At 44.1% G+C, this 23421-nt stretch overlaps 1 protein-coding gene across 1 annotated transcript; it reads left to right on the top strand.

Moving 5' to 3' along the window:
- Positions 1 to 451: 451 nt before the first annotated feature.
- LOC100194137 (uncharacterized) lies at positions 452 to 4783 on the top strand. Its single transcript, NM_001139189.1, is given in 7 exon segments — positions 452 to 647; positions 2837 to 2950; positions 3054 to 3198; positions 3461 to 3538; positions 3630 to 3742; positions 3908 to 4011; positions 4171 to 4783. Coding segments are annotated over 6 exon segments (759 nt in total). The 5' UTR covers positions 452 to 647; positions 2837 to 2947; the 3' UTR covers positions 4487 to 4783.
- Positions 4784 to 23421: the final 18638 nt, after the last annotated feature.

Below are 23421 nucleotides of genomic sequence, written 5' to 3'. Positions count from 1 at the left end.
TATTCACTATGCGCTAGACAGGGCTATAAAAATATAGGATAAAATTTTAGGAGTTTCTAATATCATAGGTTCAGATTCCCTCTTTCATTCAGAAAAAAAGAAAAATTCAGGCTACGGTCAGGGTCAGCGCTAGATCGCTCTTCGTCATTTCAATTTTGCAGGCCTTGCGACTTGCGAGGCCCCCCACGACGGACAAGTGAACGCAGATTCGTTCCCCAACGGCTACGACGCAAAGTACCAAACCCAAACGGCAGGCGCGTCGGTGCACGGGCGCCCACGTGGGCCTGCGCCATCCGCGCCGCACCGGGTCTGGGGCCCGCCCGGACTCAACGGTCGGATCTCTCGTCCCTATCATGCACCGCTCCGCTTTCAGACAGCAGTTGGTTCTCATCAAAGCTCGCAACTACTTCCTCCCCTCCCCTTCCTTCCCTTCCGGCCGCCTCTTGTCCTCCTCACCTCCCAAATTGAAATCCTCCTCCCTCCCCGCCTAGGGTTCCGCTTCCTCCCCCGTCCGAGCACCACTCAAGCGGCGGCAGCAGCGGTGGCAGCCTGGAAGCAGTCCCATCTCGTCGCCCTAGACTTCCCTGCCGCCGCACGTCTCAGTTTCTTGTTCGCCCGCTCTCCTGCCGGTCCGCCCATCGCCTGAGGTAAGCGCCCCGCCTGCAGTCGTCCTCACTACTTCTTTTTCCATCAATCTTTGCCATCGTAGTGTGTGGGCCTCGTCCCCTGCCAGGGCCCTCCGGGGTGAGGTCCGGTAGAGGCCACGCGCGACCGCGAGCGAGCGGCCTCCTGGGACCAGGGCGGAGTTGGCGACCGGTCGATTTCTCAAGCTCAGCGTAGAGCGAATGTCCAGCCGGTTTCAGATCCAACCGCACGGTGTTTCGCTACTGTAAATGAGCGTTGATTGTTTGGTCGATCGATTGGTCTCGCATTTCCTCAAACCTAATTTCCGGGCAGAAACATTTCTGAATTCCTAGATAGTCCCATGTTCCAGCACACTGCGGAACCTAGATGGCCAGGCAAGGGTTTGTGTGGCTCAGGCTGGTGCATGTGCCCACTCCTCGCTTCTGGATGTAAAGAATGAGGGGACACTTGCGCTTTTTAGTGCGCATAGTAGTGTCTCATCTTGTTATGGTCATGGTATTATTCACCACGTTGGCTTGTGGAAGTGGCTCATTACTAGATTAACATAATTGTGGTAGCATGTGATTAGGAGTGTATTGTATCTAGGGCCAAACTTTCCATTGCACGTTCTTGACAAAATGCTTCGTTGGGGGGCAATTTATTGAAGATGTGGATATGAGGCAGTAATGGCTGCTTGCAGCTGTAACTGAATGCGCCTTTTCATTTCTCAGCCGCATTGAATTACTATTGTGGAACATAAGAGCAACTTCAATGGAGATACCCCAAAACCATGATTTTTAGTTTCTCTAAAAAAATGGTCTACCAAACAAAGACCCTCCCACAGAAAATCCACAATTTATTCCATTCTCCATCTTTTAGAAGTGCCATGGTACTATTTTGTAGGGATGGTTCCTGTGTCATTCTTGCCTTCAGCCACCGTGGACACCAGTTACCCATCGCATAGAATACATTATTTCATAACTATTGTTCTCATACTTGAAAACAGTTTCTATGTACTTTGTTCACAGTTCATTATTTAGTTTGGCAGTAATGTTTTGAGAAGTACATTATTTGAAGAGTGTGACTGCTCTGCGCATGTACAATCACTAGGTTCCTTCATTTAGTGTTGGCATGATTTTAAGCTCTCTTTCAGGCAACAAAAATTTCCACAAGTAATTCTACTTCTATTACAGTTCATTCATATAGACAATCCCTGGAAGAACTCAATTCAGGACTTTAGGTAGCAACACTTTGGTGATATTCACAAATAAAACTGAAAAGATGAACCCTGGCTGAATCTCTGAACTGAAGTTCTGAAACATGTTGCAGCAGAGTTGTTGCTGCTCTGAAAACTGACATTTCAAAAGTGCTACAGGAAGCAATGGTGTAGTTTGCACACAAATTTCATTAAATCCAAACTAATAGGATCAGTACAGCAAACATCATTATCTGTCTAATGGCACTCAAGAAGTACAACAAATACATATTATTAAATTTTAAAATCTGGAATCGCCTAATCATGGCCAGTATTTGTAGCAACTGAATTCTTGTATAACTGAGCTGTGATAGCCTGCTAGTTTGCTTAATCAATAAGGAGCGTTTCAGGGCTTATTAGGTTGCTTTCAGTTTCTGTTTCAGACTGTGCTACTTTCAGCCTAGGGGAGGAGTCATTCTCGATGGCTGGAATCCATCCACGCAAGGGGACTTGATCTCCATGACAGAATTCAGTCCCACTGGCAAGCCATAGCTGCCAGTGGGAAATTAGGTTGGGGTGGGCGCAACGGTCGTTTCGGTTTACGGTTTAGGGTTTCGGAGCGTGCGAGTGTGGTGCCATTGTAGAACTTCTGCAAAAGCTCAGCGCGCTTAGGAGATAGGAAGAAGTGTGAGCAACATGCGGGGGAAACGATGAGAAATTGCAATATGTGCGCTATTTGGACATGGCAGCGCTGGATTGGGAGCATTGTGGCTCTCCAGCTCTGGTGACCAAGAAAGGCTGGGGTGAGGGAGTCCCAATATATGGAGCCTTTTTTCCTCATAAAAACCCAAGAATTATCTACAGGGAGTCCAATTTTGCAGAATTTTCTTCTTTTGTCCTTGGTTGTTTAGGTATTAACTTGGGCTTGTGTGGATCAAAGAAATTTTAATTACATAGGTGTTGTGCTTACCTCAGTTAAGTGCCATACTTGAAATGCTGGTATAATGGTTTCTGTAGGTTCTTACGGTGCCACGGAGTTGGCAACTGCAAGGAGTGATATTGTGGTACAACACTAGTTCTAATTGAAGTAATAAGGCGGGGGTGAAACTGTCTGCTACCATTGCTTCCATGGTGAGCGTTTCAAATTATCATTTTTTAGGATTTTCTGTGCTGTGAAAGAGATCCATTACAACTCACCAGTAGTGTATGACATGAATTGTCTGTGACACTGAAGGCAACTAATGAGAACCTCCCGCCAAATGTCATCAAGCAATTGGCTAAAGAACTGAAGAACCTTGATGAGTCACCTCCAGAAGGGATTAATGTGATTGTCAATGATGATGACTTCACTACTATTTTTGCTGACATTGAAGGCCCTGGTAATATTCTATCATGATGCTTTGGTTTACTGTGCAAATATTTTTGGCCTTCCTCTATTAAATTTGCGTGCCTTATGTAGTGTACCTACTTTTGCATACGCTGGTGTCTTTTGCCATTCCATGACTTTCTTCTTTCTCATGCATCATTTGAGCCTTTTCCTTCTGGGAGTGCATATATGATATGAACATGAATTGTTAATAGTTTCCTTTTTCACTACTTCCTAATAGTACGTCTTAAAATTTTAATCTGGACATGGTGCAGCTGGAACTCCATATGAGAACGGAGTATTCAGGATGAAGCTATTATTGTCACGCGATTTCCCTCAATCTCCCCCAAAAGGTATCTTCTGAGATTTCCAAAATTCTCCTTTGTTGAAGTGAAGCCTTCAGTCAAAATTCTGTTGACTCTTCGTCCTTCCTTTGATTTGCAGGGTTCTTCTTGACTAAAATTTTCCATCCTAACATAGCTACTAGTGGTGAGATATGTGTAAACACACTGAAGAAGGATTGGAATCCTGGCCTTGGATTAAGACATGTTCTTCTGGTAAGATTGGTGTTGGTCACACATAAAGCAGTCCATTGTTTTATTCGTAGTACTGCAAAATTTCTTTGTAAACAATTACATAGTACTGCAAAATTTCTTTGTATGTTGCAGTTGCTGTCCAACATGGTCGAAACATATTGAGTTGTTTGTTGGCATGCCTTGTAGGTTGTGAGATGCCTTCTGATTGAACCATTTCCTGAATCTGCACTTAATGAACAAGCTGGGAAGATGTTACTTGAAAATTATGAGGAATATGCACGACATGCAAGGTCAGCCCTTGGACTTACATTAGTGACTTGGATTGCTCAGAGATATCCTCTTTTTGGTCATTATTTATTGCCAGAAATACTCAGCAATTATTTGACAAAGCAGATCATAATTGTTTTATAGGTATGTTGCTGATGGTTCCATTGTGCTCCATAATGCAGGTTATACACTGGCATCCATGCCCTTAAACCTAAGAATACGTCCAAGACCGGAGCTATATCTGAGTCAACCACAGCTCTGAATGTCGACAAGTCAAGTACTGCCTCTAGCAAGAACACACCATCGATGCCACCGGCGGTATCTACCTCCAGTGCATCCAGAGCATTTGGTACGAGTTTGCAGGATCAGAACCCCACTGTTTCTGATCCTGCTGTAGGAGCTGCGGCGGCACGAAAGAAGGATGGCCCAATGGCTTCCAAAGTTCCTGTGGATAAGAAAAGGCTGGATGCGCGGAAGAAGAGCTTGAAGAGATTATAGGCGGAACGTCCTGGGAAGAAGAGAGAGGGTTTAGAGTTCAGAATTTTTATCGGAAACTCAGCAGATGCTTATTTAAGCTGGGAGACAAACAATTAGGGGAGGAGAGGCATCTGATGACCTGGCTTTCGGGAGAAGGGGGTCCGGGGCGGGGCCAAAGGTGAATAATGTGAAGCAACTGAGTCCTTCGGGACAACTGTATGTGCAATGCCCAATCATTTGGAAGAACACTTGCCTATTTCTTTTTGTTGTCTCTCCTTGTCTGCATTCAATCAGCATGCATGCCTGCCATTTGCGAGCAATCCGCTGCCATCGTTCTTCATGGAGTACACAAGCTATGAATTGAAAAGATGTGACCTTCAAAATTTCTTTAACTTGTGGCGCAGAGATCAATTAAACTAACAGGGCATTTGGATCTCTTCATTTTAGATGAATTGAAATTCACTTAATAAAGTAACCTATTTTATCTTGAAATTTGACATTCCGTCATTTTCCAAAGTTTAGATATAAGTGTATCTCAAATCCATGGAGTTGATATAAGAAATTATTTTGTGTATTAGTAGAATTTGTTTCTACTCTGTAACTTATGATGTGTTGTTTGGTTTGAGATCAAAGCGGGATAGAGCGGGGGCGACACCGTCCTTTCGATTTTTTGGGATCACGCCGCCACAAAAACTACTTTGATGTTTACCTCGCCCCTACGTGACTCTCATCCAAACACTACATAAATTGTGGTCGTCCCCTCCTATCCCACCATATACATCCAACCAAATACATTACATGACGTTATTCAACTCACTCCTCTATAGTAAAAATATAGCATATAAATATCTTCGGCATCTTGATAGTATACATATATATTTTTCATAAAACCGAATTAGCTTAATTGATATATGTCTAAATTACTATTATTATAATGAAATTACAAAATATTTGTGTTACATTTCTACTATACGGTAGTAAGCCAAAAAACATGTCATAAGTTGTCGAGTAGGAATGTAGTCATATTATACATGAAATTAAATTTCATCCTCCACCATATAAATTTAAGATAGACTTATATTAAAACTTTAAAAAGTGTTGGAATGTCAGATTCCATGCTAAATAGACTACTCTATTGAGTAGATTCTAATTCCTCTATAATAAACAGATCCAAGGTCTCGTTTCGGTCATTTGGAATTGAATTCCATTCAAATAATTATAATTTATGCACACATCATTTAAGCTGATATAGTTTTATGTGGAATATATTTGTATACTATTGTCGACCATATGATAGAGATATTTATGTGCTATATTTCTACTATATAGCGGAGCAAGCCAAATAGTGTGTCATAAATTGCATAATAGAAACATGGTCTGATGATATATAAAATCAATTTACATCCCTCACCCTATGAATTTGAAATAAGCTTATAACTTAATTTTGTAAAGTGGTGGAATGCTAAATTCTAAGAGAAATAATCTACTATGTTAAGTAAATTACAATTGCTCCAAAATAAACGGATTCAAACGACCTAAGGACTGATTTAGTGACCAAAGAATTGACGGGGATTGAAGGGGATTGAGGGAAAATTTTGTTCATTTCCCCTTCAACCCCTTTATCACCATACCAGCCCTAAGGGGTCATTCGTTTGGATCCCTTCTTTTCGAAAGAATTGAAATTTACTTAATAGAGGAAGTTATTTGGTTTAGAATTTGACATTCGACCACTTCCAAAGTTTAGATATAAACTTATCCCAAATTCATAGGATGAGGAGTGAAAATTGATCTTATGTATCACTAGTCTATGTTTCTACTCTGCAACTTATAACATATTCTTTAGCTCATTCCCCTATAGTAGAAATGTAGCATATAAATATCTCATCCATATGATAAATAGTAATATACAAATATATTTTATATAAAACAACATTATCTTAATTGGTCTGTGTCTAAATATATTAGAATAAAATGCAATTTCAAGGATCCAAACGCGGCCTAAGAGAAATTTCAAGCAATCAACATCAAATCGGGCATGCCACTCTAATGCTAATGTTGTTCTGATTTAGATTCCTCAATTTTGTTTGTCATAGCCTGATCCCACATCTTTTGAATTCTTCCTAATTCTATCCGTCAATCATTCTTCAAGCATCTTAATTTCCCAAATAGGCCATGCGACTTTTTTTGCCTTAACCTAGCTTTTAAGTCATTCTTGAGCTAGGTCCATCTGATGTAGCTCATGGTCGTCTCATGTTTTTCTAGCCCATTCGAACCCTTGTTGGAGCCATGGATGTGCGAGGTATGTATTTGGCAAGTTCCACCCCTCCCTTACTAACGCTGTCGCTGGTCATGCCTTCTCTACACCTACTAGAGTTAACTAAAAAGAACTTTGTTTGCCAAGTGGGCCTAAATATACTCTTAAACCGAGATATTTTGTATCCGTCTTTGATTATTTTACTCATTTTCTTAGCTCCTGTCTACCTATCCCACTTACCATCCTTTGGATCCATGCCTAGAAATGACGTTGTCGAAGTTCAAGACGATGACAATTCTCCATTCCCTCCTCAAGCATCTACTAAGATTGTCTCTAGCAGGGCATGCATGTAGGGATGGCAATCGGGCGGGTAGAACGCGGATATATGGTTCGCGTATCCATACCCACAAGATAAAATCAAACCCATACTCATACCCATTTACGCTCGTGGGTACGGATCTGTATCCATACCCGTACCCGCCGGGTATCCGTTATCCAATGGATATCCGTTACCCGCCCGCCCACTAAAATTTCAGCAACATTCCAATACAATTGTACCAGAAATAATTTCAACATTCAAACAATAATTTCAACATTCTAACAACATAAATAGATAACATTCCAGGCTTACAACAACATTTCACCATAGTGACATAGTCCATAGCAAGTAGTAGAAGTAGCAAAGACACTACAATACATCATAAAACATGTTCTTGGAATGAAATTACAGTCATACATCACAATCTGTATAATTAAGTGTGCTGTGTCACTGTGTGCAAGGCAAGGGCAAACAAATGATGCAATGGCAAAAGCACTAACCTGCGCGGCTGCATGGCCGGACGCGGACCGCGGATGTGCAGAGGCTGTGCGCCTGTGCTGTCTGCTCGCCGTCACTGTTGTGCGCGCGCCTGTGCTGTGCGCTTGTGCTGTCTGCTTCTGCTCGCCGTGGAGTGTGGACCCTGGTCGGTGCTTCCGGGATCTGCTGGAGGCCAAGCGGTGGACCGGTGGTCGGCTGGTCGCGTAGAGCCGTAGAGCGGTGGACCGGTGGACCGTCGAGCGGTGGGCCGGTGGAGCCTGGGCGCGGCGGTGGAGCGAGCCTGGCGGTGGACGGCCTGGAGTCCTGGACTGCCGAGCGGTGGATCCTGGGCGCCTGGACTGCCGAGTCGTAGAGCGGTGGACGCCTGGACTGTCGAGCAGTGGAGACTGGAGCTTGGGCGCCTGGCGGTGGACGGCCGAGCGGTGGAGCGAGCCTGGCGCCTGGCGGTGGACGGCCGCGAGGTGGAGCGAATGAGCGAGCCTGGCGATGGCGGCTAGGGATCCCTAATGGCGGCTACCGGCTAGGGTTAGGACCTATTGAGAGGTGGCCTATTGCTCGCTCGAATGGCTGGATGCCTCCGGTCTCCCTCCCAGTCCCAGGCTCCCAGCCTCTTCAGTCTTCACCGCTCACGGCCCACGGCCCACGGGGCTGGTAGCTGGCACTTGGGATTGGATCATTGGAGAATAGGATCTGGGTCCACATGTCATATGCCCAACGGGTGACGGATATGGATAGCCTATATCCATACCCACGAAATTATTACCCGCGGATACTATATAGTATCCATACCCGTACCCGCGGATACGAAAACTCACCATATTCGTACCCGACGGGTAAATAACCGCGGTTATTTACCCATAACCGTACCCACTGCCATCCCTACATGCATGTGGTTTTGCAAAATATTATTTTACACTATAGACTGCACTGTTAACAGAGTGGAGTTTAAAATAGAGGGTGGAATAGGAGGTGGGATAGAGGAGTCTGCTGGAGATGACCTAATAGATGGTGTGGGATGCCTCACTTTTCCTCCTCTAGTGAGTTTTGTCTCGGTTGCTCTTGGTCTGCACTATGTTTTTTGGCATTTCGTTTTGTTTGGTGAGAGAAAACACTAATTCCTATAGTTCCTTCTTCCCCATTCCTCATGCATCGATGACGTTTCGCTTTTGGGACCCTATGTCGTCCATGCTGCAAGGTGCGGATTGTCTAATGGCCCCAAGTAGGCCATTATTGGCGTGAGTCGCCAATGGCTATGTTCAACAGCAAAACAATGATGTTGCTATCGCTCTATTTCAACCATTAGTGAAACATCATATTGAGTTCAATGACATTCTTAATGCGCTAGTGGATTTCCTATATGTGTAGAATGGGGCTCCTTATCAAATGATTCAACAACTCCCTTTTGGCCAGTGTGCATTTTGGTTACATGTACCACAAAGGCTTCCTCACCAATAATAGTCTGTATCAATATGGTAATATGTAGAATCTCCTGGACTAGGAGGGAGGCCTAGAGGAGGGTGAATAGGCCCATAAAAATCAACTTGAAACTATATAACAACACAGGGTGGCAGTGCCAGCCTATGATGGTGGCACTACTAGCCTACGCGTGAAAGTTTGAACTCAATTCAAAAAGTAACCAACATAAATCGAATTAGGTAAATTTCTAGCCTTTCTGCAAGTATATAGATAACATATTGAGAGCTAAATAAGGTATATCACTAGTGAGCAGGTAGATCGATCACAAGCCCTAACTCAACAATATGAACTTGCTAGGGAGTAAATAGAGCACAGTCTCGTGGTTCAGCTCATTATAAAGACTTGCCTCAGTCCACATTGTTGAGGAAGCCAAAAAAGGCTTACACTTGCCACCAAGGTTTGCCCTATCCCCATTGTGTGGGGGGGGGGGGGCTATCATGCCGAAGGTCCTCATTTAACCTTCAATTCAGCACAAACAAGTGTGTTTCAGGTATTCTATTATCGGCGGATGAAGCTGACCTTCGATCGAAGCAACGTATAAGAAAACTTTGCCTGTATGCGCAAATAGGGAAGATGAGAGCCAAAGTCGATAGCTTCGGCATAGGAGAAAGGCTTCCAATGCAAGGGAGACCTAAAGAAGTCCAAGACTTGCACAACAAGAAAGAAAGGGAAAAGACAGCGATGTCCCTGTATCATTTGTAAACCATGTGTGTAAACCCTATGGGCATGTATGTAATTTCATACGAAGCTGTTCAACTTCCCTATAAATAGGTGAATAGTACCCTACATAAAGCACCTTTTGAAGGGCCTAAGCTTCGTTTAGCTTAGCATTCGAAACATATTCATGCTATCATGTGCCAAGAAGCCAAAGGTCTGTATATGCATTTGTTTAACACGAAGGAAAATGGAATAAAAATGCTTCGAGACGAGTCACTTAATTTTATTTTACCTTCGTCTCTTATCAATATCTTCGTCTTCAAGCCAATACTTCAGAGAAGTGATGATTTGAGGACGAAGGTTCATATCTTTTAACATTGTGTTGCCTTGTTTTTGATACCCTGAAGGAATCAAAAGTGTAAGCTCAACACCCGTTCTCAAATTAAGAGAGCTAACTCTTGAAGTGAGGGGTGATCTCTGTTAGAAATATAGACATTTTCCATATCATTTTAATTCCATAAATTAACATTATGATGATGACATATAAAATATGTTTAATCATAGAAATCGCGATCTTAAATATATCCATAACAATATGGATCATGAGAACATAAAGCATATGAATCATATAAATATAATAAGCATATAAACAGTCAGAACAATTGAGAATAAACAGACAGCAACATAAACAGCATGACTGTAAAATTAAGACAAATAGATTTATCATATTACTAATATGAACAGGCATCAGACATGTCATGATATAATACGACAAAACAGATTGGATAAATTTATGGCTATATATGAAAAAGCAGGTATGAACATATGTAACATATATTATCTGCAGAATGTAAAACAGTAAGAAGATGAATTGATCATACCCTCCCATGCGCTCCGAGGATCTAGATCCCTGACCAACTTCACTTGTCATGTCGTACGAGATGAAGACACCAGGAACCAGCGATGAAAACAACGACAGACGTAGACGTTGGGCAGTCGCGTAGACGCTCCCCAAAAACCTAATTGCCGATCCCCCGAGCAGGGTCTCGAACGGCAAGGGCTTCGGAGGCACCAGCCCTCTCGCCTCTCTGTGCGCGCAGAGCTACGAGATGGAAACACCCTCACTTGCGGCTAGACTTGTGACTCTGAAATGGTTCTGTTCTCGTGTGTTTCAAGTGCCAGGGGTTCTCCTCTATTTAACCTCTCGCAGAGGGAAGCTGAAGGAGAAGAGTCTGCACGCGACACACCAAGAGACGGGCAGCTAAAGGACAACGGTCTCGCATGCAGCTGACGAAGAGACAAGCAGCTGAAAGGTTTACGTAGTTAGTGGGTGCTAAAAATTAACACAACCACACCACGCCCGCCCGCCTGCCTGCCTGCCACGCCACGCCACGCCACGCCCGGCCCGGCCGGCGGCGGCGGCGGCGCGCGCGCGCGTGTGGCACGCCCTTGTCCATTTCTTTACTTCTCAAGTTAAGTGGAATAAATCCCACCATATAAGTCAAGCCAAAAGACCCTTGGACTTCCAATGTGGTACTATTGGTATTCTCCACCATTACACACCATAGAGTTTATTCAATAAATGGGCCAAGCCCATAAAAGATCCAACAATCCCCACCAAACTCTAGGGTTTGTAATGATGAAGTATCAGAATCACAATCCTTTGATATACCAGTGTTTCGATGGAGACTGTTAAGTTGAACATCCATATAGAATAAGAGTTTCACTCATTCACAACTAAACAATGGACTATGACTTGAATTGACAGTTTTGTGCGAAATAAGATTCACTCAAATCCTTTGCTGATACTAGGATGCAAAAGGGTATTCCCACTGTTTAGAAGCATATAAGTCACACTTCAGTGCCTTTCATGAGTATTTAGGGATTACCCAAGTCCCATAGACTGTGACTAGCAGTCTGACTCATATAGGTGTATTCCTCAAAAGATGTTCTGTAGGACAACATCTCATCTTTATAAGACTCTTGGAATACATTAAGGTAAAAACCATCCTGCCTTACAGATAGGAAAGATGTGCATCAGAAATGAGTTAAGGAAGGGATCTTTCCTCACAATCTACTCCTAGCTTGTTTCTCCACTCTACTTCACGGGATCTCCGATCACATAGAGCAGGTTACCACTAGAGTAGATTTCACATGGGTCTCATACCCATTTCCCTCGATGCACTTTCTATCACATTGCGTGACAGACCCTTAGTGAATTGATCTGCCAGATTATTCGATGTGTGGACATAATCCACAGTTATAACTCCGGAGTTTTTCAACTTTCTGACAGATTTCAATCTCCTCTTAACATGCCTTGTAGACTTCATGTTATTCCTAGAACTGTTAACCTTTGTAATCACTGTTTGGTTGTCACAGTTCATGGAAATAGCCGGTATCGGTTTTTCAACTACCGGTAAGTCCAATAGGAAATCACGAAGCCACTCGGCCTCAGCCCCAGCAGTGTCTAATGCTGCGAGTTCTGCTTCCATTGTAGACTTCGTTAAGATAGTCTGCTTGCAAGACTTCCAGGAAACAGCGCCACCTCCAAACAGAAACACATATCCACTTGTGTCATAAAGCTCATCAGCATCAGAAATCCAGTTGGCATCACAATAGCCTTCCAGCACTTTTGGGTTTCCGGTATAATGAATACCGTATGTCAAAGTACCTTTCAAATACCGCAACACTCTCTCAAGAGCACGCCAGTGATCATCTCCTGGTTTCGACACAAACTGACTTAGCTTACTCACAACATAAGAGATGTCTGGCCTTGTTGCACTTGCAAGGTACATGAGCGAGCCAATGATCTGGGAGTATGTCAATTGATCCCTTGCTATTCTCCGATTCTTTCTCAATAGCACGCTAGGGTCATAAGGTGTTGGAGCAGGATCACAGTCACTAAAACCAAAGCGACTCAATACCTTTTCCACATAATGGGATTGTAACAAAGTTACCCCACCATCAGCTTCTCTAACAAGCTTGATGTTTAGAATGACACCAGCCTCTCCCAAATCTTTCATCTCGAAATTGCTCGATAGAAGATTTTTAACTTCCTCAATCACATTGAGATTTGATCCAAAGATCAAGATGTCATCAACATAAAGGCATAGCATAACATACTCACCCCCACCATACCGATAATACACACACGTGTCAGATTCATTTACAACAAAACCAACAGTTGTAAAAGTATTATCAAACTTTTCATGCCATTGCTTAGGTGCTTGTTTTAGGCCATACAATGATTTTATCAACCTGCACACCTGAGAGCACCTAGAGGGGGGTGAATAGGTGATCCTGTAAAACTTGAACTTAATGCCACAAAACTTGGTTAAGCGTTAGCACAGTATTGCCAAGTGGCTAGAGAAGAGTCTTAGCGAAACACAATAACCACAAGAGAATCAACACAGGTAGACACAATGGTTTATCCCGTGGTTCGGCCAAGTACAACACTTGCCTACTTCCACGTTGTGGCGTCCCAACGGACGAGGGTTGCAATCAACCCCTCTCAAGCGGTCCAAAGACCCACTTGAATACCACGGTGTTTGCTTTTCTTTTCTATATCTCGTTCGCGAGGAATCTCCACAACTTGGAGTCTCTCGCCCTTACAAAGATGTTCACAAAGAAGCACGGAGTAAGGGAGGGATTAGCAACTCACACAAGACACAAAGATCACAGCAAATACGCACACACAAGACCCAGACTTAAGCTCAAAAGACTAGCACACTAGAACGGAGCTCAAATCACTAGAATGTCGAACAAGTGCGCAAGAATGGAGTGTGAGTGATCAAGAGTGCTCAAGGAATGCTTGGTGTGCTCCTCCATGCGCCTAGGGGTCCCTTTTATAGCCCCAAGGCAGCTATGAGCCGTTGAGAGCAATCCAGGAAGGCAATTCTTGCCTTCTGTCGCCTGGCGCACCGGACAGTTCGGTGCACCACCGGACACTGTCCGGTGCGGATTTCCTTCCTTATTTGGTGAAGCCGACCGTTGGCAGCCTTGGAGCCGTTGGCGCACCGGACACTGTCCGGTGCACACCGGACAGTCCGGTGCCCCCTCCCGACCGTTGGCTCGGCCACGTGTCTCATGCGGATCGCGCAGCCGACCGTTGGCTCACCGGACAGTCCGGTGCACACCGGACAGTCCGGTGAATTATAGCCGTACGCCGTTAATTTATTCCCGAGAGCGGCAAGTTCGCCTGAGTCAGCCTGGCACACCGGACACTGTCCGGTGCACCACCGGACAGTCCGGTGCACCCAGACAGAGTTAGCTTTGGCTGAACAAGGCCATCTCTTCTCCAATTCGATTTCTCCTGTTTCCAGCACTTAGACACAATACATTAGTCACTAAAACAATGTACTAAGTCTGAGAAACATACCTTTATACTTGATTTGTACTTTGTCCACCATTTGACACTTAGGCACTTGTGTTGGACACTAAATCACCAAAACACTTAGAAATGGCCCAAGGGCACATTTCCCTTTCAATCTCCCCCTTTTTGGTGATTAATGCCAACATAACATAAAGCAAGTAGAACAAGTACAAAATCAATTCAAATAAGAACTCAAATTTGTTTTGAATCAAATTTGGCATATATGGATCATTCTTTGCCACCACTTGGTTTGTTTTCGCAAATCAAACTCAATTTCCTATCTCTAAGTCAAACGCACATGTTGAAACATAAAGAGAGATATTTCACGAAAAATTGATCAAGGATTCAAAAACTCCCCCTTTTTACCATTTAAACCTTCTCCACACAGAAGACCAACTTTCGACAATAAGAGCAATTAAGAGTATTTTGACAAACAAAAACTCTAACTCTATTATTTTCAAAATTCACAAGTGGTAGCTGATCCATTTATTGCTTTGGCCTTATTTTCTCCCCCTTTGGCATCAAGCACCAAAACGAGATCAATTTTGGCCCTTTAACCCCATTGCCTCACCAAAATCTTCAACTAAGAGTAAAAAGGCAATAAGATCATAAAGATGAACTTGGAAGAAGTTACTCTTTCATCGGAGTGCAGTGGAAGTCTTGCATGGTCCAAGTCCACCTTTTCCCTTTCAATCCACCTTCGAGACTAAATCAGGCAAACTCAAGCACACAGTTAGTCTCAAAGGGTCAAGTTGTAGCACATCTCCCCCTAAATTTGTGCATCACTTGCAAAGGACTTGTGAGGTCCGGGGAGTGCATGTACAACTTGAGCAACACAATGCAAAAGGAACATGATCAAAGGCATAAACACATGTATGCTATAAATCAATCCAAGTTCCGCGAATCTAAGACATTGAGCTCACTACGCAACTTGCAAAAGGTCTGCTCATCTAAAGGCTTGGTAAAGATATCGGCTAGCTGGTTCTCGGAGCTAACATGAAACACTTCGATATCTCCCTTTTGCTGGTGGTCTCTCAAAAAGTGATGCCGGATGTCAATGTGCTTTGTGCGGCTGTGTTCAACAGGATTATCCGCCATGCGGATAGCACTCTCATTATCACATAGGAGTGGGACTTTGCTCAGATTGTAGCCAAAGTCCCTGAGGGTTTGCCTCATCCAAAGTAGTTGCGTGCAACACTGTCCTGCGGCAACGTACTCGGCCTCAGCGGTGGATAGGGCAACGGAGGTTTGTTTCTTAGAACTCCAAGACACCAGGGACCTTCCTAAGAATTGGCACGTCCCCGATGTACTCTTCCTATCGACCTTACATCCAGCATAGTCGGAGTCTGAATATCCAATCAAGTCAAAGGTAGACCCCTTTGGATACCAGATCCCGAAACAAGGCGTAGCGACTAAATATCTAAGAATTCGCTTCACAGCCACTAAGTGACACTCCTTAGGATCGGATTGAAATCTAGCACACATGCATACGCTAAGCATAATATCCGGTCTACTAGCACATAAATAAAGTAAAGACCCTATCATAGACCGGTATGCTTTTTGATCAACAGACTTACCTCCTTTGTTGAGGTCGGTGTGTCCGTCGGTTCCCATCGGAGTCTTTGCGGGCTTGGCGTCCTTCATCCCAAACCTCTTGATCAAATCTTGTGTATACTTCGTTTGGGAGATGAAGGTTCCATCCTTGAGTTGCCTCACTTGGAACCCAAGGAAGTAGCTTAACTCGTCCATCATCGACATCTCGAATTTCTGAGTCATTACCCTGCTAAATTCTTCACAAGACTTTTGGTTAGTAGAACCAAATATTATGTCATCGACATAAATTTGGCACACAAAAAGATCACCATCACAAGTCTTAGTAAAAAGAGTTGGATCGGCTTTCCCAACCTTGAAAGCATTAGCAATTAAAAAGTCTCTAAGGCATTCATACCATGCTCTTGGGGCTTGCTTAAGTCCATAGAGCGCCTTAGAGAGCTTACACACGTGGTCGGGGTACCGTTCATCCTCGAAGCCAGGGGGTTGCTCCACGTATACCTCCTCCTTGATTGACCCGTTGAGGAAAGCGCTCTTCACATCCATTTGGAACAACCTGAAGGAATGGTGAGCGGCATATGCTAGCAAGATACGAATGGACTCTAGCCTAGCCACAGGAGCAAAAGTCTCCTCAAAGTCCAAACCTGCGACTTGGGCATAACCTTTTGCCACAAGTCGTGCCTTGTTCCTTGTCACCACCCCGTGCTTGTCTTGTTTGTTGCGGAACACCCACTTGGTTCCCACAACATTTTGCTTGGGACGAGGCACCAGTGTCCAAACTTCATTTCTTTTGAAGTTGTTGAGCTCCTCCTGCATGGCCAACACCCAGTCCGGATCTAGCAAGGCCTCTTCTACCCTGAAAGGCTCAATAGAAGAGACAAAGGAGTAATGCTCACAAAAATTAACTAATCGAGATCGAGTAGTTACTCCCTTGCTAATATCACCCAAAATTTGGTCGACGGGATGATCCCTTTGAATCATTGCTCGAACTTGGGTTGGAGGTGCCGGTTGTGCTTCTTCCTCCATTGCAAGATCATCTTGTGCTCCCCCTTGATCACACTCCTCCTGTTCATCATTTTGAGTTGGGGGATGCACCATTGTTGAGGAAGAAGGTTGATCTCTTTCATCTTGTTCCTGGGGTCGCACATCTCCAATTGCCATGGTGCGTATTGCGGCCGTTGGAACTTCTTCTTCATCTACATCATCAAAATCAACAACTTGCTCTCTTGGAGAGCCATTAGTCTCATCAAATACAACGTCGCTAGAGACTTCAACCAAACCCGATGATTTGTTGAAGACTCTATACGCCTTTGTATTTGAGTCATAACCTAACAAAAACCCTTCTACGGCTTTGGGAGCAAATTTGGAATTCCTACCCTTCTTCACTAGAATGTAGCATTTACTCCCAAAAACTCGGAAATACGAAACATTGGGTTTGTTACCGGTTAATAGCTCGTATGACGTCTTCTTGAGGAGGCGATGAAGGTAGACCCTATTGATGGCGTGGCAAGCCGTGTTCACGGCTTCCGACCAAAAGCGCTCGGGGGTCTTGAACTCTCCAAGCATCGTCATCGCCATGTCAATAAGCGTCCTGTTCTTCCTCTCTACCACACCATTTTGCTGTGGTGTGTAGGGAGCGGAGAACTCGTGCTTGATCCCTTCCTCCTCAAGGTACTCCTCCACTTGAAGGTTCTTGAACTCGGACCCATTGTCGCTCCTAATCTTTTTCACCTTGAGCTCAAACTCGTTTTGAGCTCTCCTTAGGAAGCGCTTGAGGGTCCCTTGGGTTTGAGATTTATCCTGCAAAAAGAATACCCAAGTGAAGCGGGAAAAGTCATCAACTATAACAAGACCATACTTACTTCCTCCTATACTTAGATAGGTGACGGGTCCAAAGAGGTCCATGTGAAGCATCTCCAAAGGTCTTGATGTGGTCATCACATTTTTGGTGTGATGAGAGCTTCCCACCTGTTTGCCTGCTTGACAAGCTGCACAGGTCTATCTTTTTTGAATTGCACATTAGTTAAACCTATCACGTGTTCTCCCTTTAGAAGCTTGTGAAGGTTCTTCATCCCCACATGTGCTAAGCGGCGATGCCACATCTAGCCCATGCTAGTCTTAGCAATTAAGCATGCATCTAGACCAGCCTCCTCTTTTGCAAAATCAACTAAGTAAAGTTTGTTGTCTAATACACCCTTGAAAGCTAGTGAACCATCACTTCTTCTAAAGACAGACACATCTACATTTGTGAATAGACAATTATATCCTATATTGCATAATTGACTAACAGATAACAAATTATATCCAAGAGACTCAACTAAAAACACATTAGATATAGAGTGCTCGGATGAAATAGCAATTTTACCTAACCCTTTTACCTTGCCTTGATTCCCATCACTGAATATTATTGAATCTTGGGAATCCTTGTTTTTGACGTAGGAGGTGAACATCTTCTTCTCCCCCGTCATATGGTTTGTGCATCCGCTGTCGATAATCCAGCTTGAACCCCCGGATGCATAAACCTGCAAGGCAAATTTAGGCTTGGGTCTTAGGTACCCAACTCTTGTTGAGTCCTACAAGGTTAGTCACAATTGTCTTAGGGACCCAAATGCAAGTTTTGTCTCCCTTGCATTTTGCCCCTAATTTTCTAGCAACTATCTTCCTATCCTTTCTACAAATGGCAAAGGAAGCATTTAAAGCATGATATATGGTAGAAGGTTCATTAATTTTCCTAGGAACATTAACACCATTTCTCCTAGGCACATTTCTACCATGCATACAGGAAGAACTAGAAGCAAACATAGCATATGAATCATAAACATGTGAATCAAAAGCATCATAACTTCTATTTGCATTTCTAGCATGTCTCCTATCATGATATATAAAAGCATGGTTCTTTTTAACACTACTAGCCATAGGGGCCTTCCCTTTCTCCTTGGCGGGGATGGGAGCTTTATGGCTTGTTAAGTTCTTGGCTTCCCTCTTGAAACCAAGTCCATCCTTAATTGAGGGGTGTCTACCAATCGTGTAGGCATCCCTTGCAAATTTTAACTTATCAAATTCGCTTTTGCTAGTCTTAAGTTGGGCATTAAGACTAGCTACTTCATCATTCAATTTAGAAATTGACACTAGGTGTTCACTACAAGCATCAACATTAAAATCTTTACACCTAGTGCAAACCACAACATGTTCTACACAAGATGTTGATTTATTAGCTATTTCTAACTTAGCATTCAAGTCATCGTTTATGCTTTTTAAACTAGAAATAGAGTCATGGCATGTAGACAATTCACAAGAAAGCATTTCATTCCTCTTTATTTCTAAAGCAAGGGATTTTTGAGCTTCTACAAACTTATCATGTTCATCATATAAGAGATCCTCTTGCTTTTCTAGCAATCTATTCTTATCATTCAAAGCATCAATCAATTCATTTATTTTATCCACCTTGGTTCTATCTAGACCCTTGAATAAACATGAATAATCTATTTCATCATCATCACTAGACTCATCCTCACTTGAAGAAGCATAAGTACTAGTGTTACGAGCGCTTACCTTCTTTTCCCTTGCCATGAGGCAAGTGTGATGCTCGTTGGGGAAGAGGGATGACTTGTTGAAGGCAGTGGCGGCGAGTCCTTCGTTTTCGGAGTCGGACGACGAACAATCCGAGTCCCACTCCTTGCCAAGATGTGCCTCGCCTTTTGCCTTCTTATAGTTCTTCTTCTTCTCCTTCTTGTTCCCTTGTTCCTGGTCACTATCATTGTCGGGGCAGTTAGCAATAAAATGACCAACCTTACCACATTTGAAGCATGAGCGCTTCTCCTTTGTCTTGGTCTTGCTTGGCTGCCCCTTGCGACCCTTTAGCGCCGTCTTGAAGCGCTTGATGATGAGGGCCATCTCTTCATCATTGAGCCCGGCCGCCTCAACTTGCGGCACCTTGCTAGGTAGCGCCTCCTTGCTCCTCGTTGCCTTGAGAGCAATGGGTTGAGGCTCATGGATTGGACCGTTCAATGCGTCGTCGACATATCTCGCCTCCTTGATCATCATTCGCCCGCTTACAAATTTCCCAAGAACTTCTTCGGGCGACATCTTGGTGTACCTAGGATTTTCACGGATATTGTTCACCAAATGTGGATCAAGTACAGTAAAGGACCTTAGCATTAGATGAATGACGTCGTGGTCCGTCCATCGTGTGCTTCCGTAGCTCCTTATCTTGTTGATGAGGGTCTTGAGCCGGTTGTATGTTTGGGTTGGCTCCTCTCCCCTGATCATTGCGAATCTTCCAAGCTCGCCCTCCACCAACTCCATTTTGGTGAGTAAGGTGACGTCGTTCCCCTCATGTGATATCCTGAGGGTGTCCCAGATCTGCTTGGCATTGTCCAAGCCGCTCACCTTATGATACTCGTCCCTACACAAAGAGGCTAACAACACAGTAGTAGCTTGTGCATTTCTATGAATCTGTTCATTGATAAACATAGGACTATCCGAGCTATCAAATTTCATTCCACTTTCCACAATCTCCCATATGATCGGATGGAGAGAGAACAGGTGACTACGCATTTTGTGGCTCCAAAATCCGTAGTCCTCTCCATCAAAGTGAGGAGGTTTGCCAAGTGGAATGGAGAGCAAATGAGCATTTGTACTTTGCGGAATACGAGAGTAGTCAAAAGAAAAGTTCGAATTAACCGGTTTCCTTCTCTCGTAGTCGTTGTCGTCGTTGTCCTTTTGGGAAGAAGTGGACTCGTCGCTGTCGTCGTAGTAGACGATCTCCTTGATGCGCCTTGTCTTCTTCCCATCCTTTCGTTTGTGGCCCGAGCCCGAGTCGGTAGGCTTGTCATCCTTCGGCTCGTTGACGAAGGACTCCTTCTCCTTATCATTGATCACGATTCCCTTCCCCTTAGGATCCATCTCTTCGGGCGGTTAGTCCCTTTCTTGAAGAGAATGGCTCCGATACCAATTGAGAGCACCTAGAGGGGGGTGAATAGGTGATCCTGTAAAACTTGAACTTAATGCCACAAAACTTGGTTAAGCGTTAGCACAGTATTGCCAAGTGGCTAGAGAAGAGTCTTAGCGAAACACAATAACCACAAGAGAATCAACACAGGTAGACACAGTGGTTTATCCCATGGTTCGGCCAAGTACAACACTTGCCTACTTCCACGTTGTGGCGTCCCAACGGACGAGGGTTGCAATCAACCCCTCTCAAGCGGTCCAAAGACCCACTTGAATACCACGGTGTTTGCTTTTCTTTTCTATATCTCGTTCGCGAGGAATCTCCACAACTTGGAGTCTCTCGCCCTTACAAAGATGTTCACAAAGAAGCACAGAGTAAGGGAGGGATTAGCAACTCACACAAGACACAAAGATCACAGCAAATACGCACACACAAGACCCAGACTTAAGCTCAAAAGACTAGCACACTAGAACGGAGCTCAAATCACTAGAATGTCGAACAAGTGCGCAAGAATGGAGTGTGAGTGATCAAGAGTGCTCAAGGAATGCTTGGTGTGCTCCTCCATGCGCCTAGGGGTCCCTTTTATAGCCCCAAGGCAGCTATGAGCCGTTGAGAGCAATCCGGGAAGGCAATTCTTGCCTTCTGTCGCCTGGCGCACCGGACAGTCCGGTGCACCACCGGACACGGTCTGGTGCGGATTTCCTTCCTTATTTGGCGAAGCCGACCGTTGGCAGCCTTGGAGCCGTTGGCGCACCGGACACTGTCCGGTGCACACCGAACAGTCCGGTGCCCCCTCCCGACCGTTGGCTCGGCCACGTGTCTCGCGCGGATCGCGCAGCCGACCGTTGGCCCGGCCGACCGTTGGCTCACCGGACAGTCCGGTGCACATCAGACAGTCCGGCGAATTATAGCCGTACGTCGTTAATTTATTCCCGAGAGTGGCAAGTTTGCCTGAGTCAGCCTGGCACACTGGACACTGTCCGGTGCACCACCGGACAGTCCGGTGCACCACCGGACAGTCCGGTGCACCCAGACAGAGTTAGCTTTAGCTGAACAAGGCCATCTCTTCTCCAATTCGATTTCTTCTGTTTCCAGCACTTAGACACAATACATTAGTCACTAAAACAATGTACTAAGTCTGAGAAACATACCTGTATACTTGATTTGTACTTTGTCCACCATTTGACACTTATGCACTTGTGTTGGACACTAAATCAACAAAACACTTAGAAATGGCCCAAGGGCACATTTCCCTTTCAACACCTTGTTCTCTTGACCATCCGCAATGAACCCTTCTGGCTGATCCATAAAGATCTCCTCATCCAACTCTCCATTTAGGAAAGTTGTCTTAACATCCATCTTATGAATGATAAGACCATAAGAGGCTGCCACGGCTATTAATGTGCGAATTGTAGTCAATCGAGCCACTGGTGAGTAGGTGTCAAAGAAATCTTCACCCTCCTTTTGGGTATATCCTTTGGCCACAAGCCTTGCCTTGTACCTCTCAATTGTACCATCAGGCCTAAGCTTTTTCTTGAAGATCCATTTGCAGCCTATAGGTTGACAACCATAAGGACGGTCAACGACCTCCCAAGTTCCTTTAGACATAATAGATTCCATCTCACTCCTTACTGCTTCCTTCCATAAGTCAGCATTAGGAGAGGAATATGCCTCACTAATGGTAGTTGGTGTGTCTTCCACAAGGTACACTATAAAGTCATTACCAAAGGATTTTACAACCCTCTGTCTCTTGCTCTTTCGAGTGACTATAGTGTCATCCTCCTCAGGGATGTGCACGTGAGAATCCTCAGCATGATCTATAGGAATCGACAGTTCGTGCTCATGGGGAATTATAGTCTCATGACTTGTATCACTAGGTGTATTCTTCATGGGAAACTCATTCTCAAAAAATGTTGCGTCTTTTGATTCCATGATAGTATCAACATACATATCAGGCACATCAGATTTTATAATTAAGAACCTATACCCAGTGCTGTGAAAAGAGTACCCAAGGAATACACAATCAATAGTTTTAGGCCCAAGTTTACGCTTTTTGTTGATTGGCACATTCACTTTAGCCAAGCAACCCCAAGTGCGCAAATATGAGAGATTTAATCTTCTCTTTTCCCATTCCTCGAATGGTGTGATCTCTTTGTTCTTTGTTGGAACTCTATTCAGGACATGACATGCTGTCAAAATCGCCTCACCCCACCATGCCTTGGATAATCCCGCTGTACTCAACATGGCATTCACCAAATCTGTTAGAGTGCGGTTTTTCCTTTCAGCAATCCCATTGGATTGTGGTGAAAATGGTGGTGTCCTCTCATGAATAATACCATGTTCCACGCAGAACTCATCGAACACATTAGAGAAATATTCTCCACCTCGATCAGACCTTAACCGTTTTATTTTCCTCTCAAGTTGGTTCTCAACTTCAGCTTTATAGGCCTTAAAATAAATGAACGCTTCATCTTTTGTTTTTAAGAGATACACATAGCAAAATCTAGTGGAGTCATCTATAAAAGTGAGAAAGTATCTTTTACCACCTTTGGTCAAAATTCCATTCATCTCGCACAGATCAGAATGAACAAGTTCTAGAGGTGCCAAACTCCTCGCCTCAGCAGCCTTGTGAGGCTTGCGGGGTTGTTTTGATTCAACACACACATGGCACTTAGACTTTTTGACCAAGTTAAATTTAGGAATTAGATTTAGATTTGCTAACCGCATAAGACAGCCAAAGCTTGCATGACAAAAACGTGAATGCCATAAATCTGACTCATCAGAAAAATGAACAGAATTCACCAGTTTATTACACACATCATGCAGTGATAAGCGGAACAAGCCTCCACAGTCATATCCTTTACCAACAAAAGTACCA

The sequence above is a fragment of the Zea mays genome, chromosome 9 (assembly GCF_902167145.1).
Source record: "Zea mays cultivar B73 chromosome 9, Zm-B73-REFERENCE-NAM-5.0, whole genome shotgun sequence".
Classification (NCBI taxonomy): domain Eukaryota; kingdom Viridiplantae; phylum Streptophyta; class Magnoliopsida; order Poales; family Poaceae; genus Zea; species Zea mays.
Note: the sequence above shows the minus strand (reverse complement) of the source record. Positions and strands in the feature narration are given on the sequence as shown.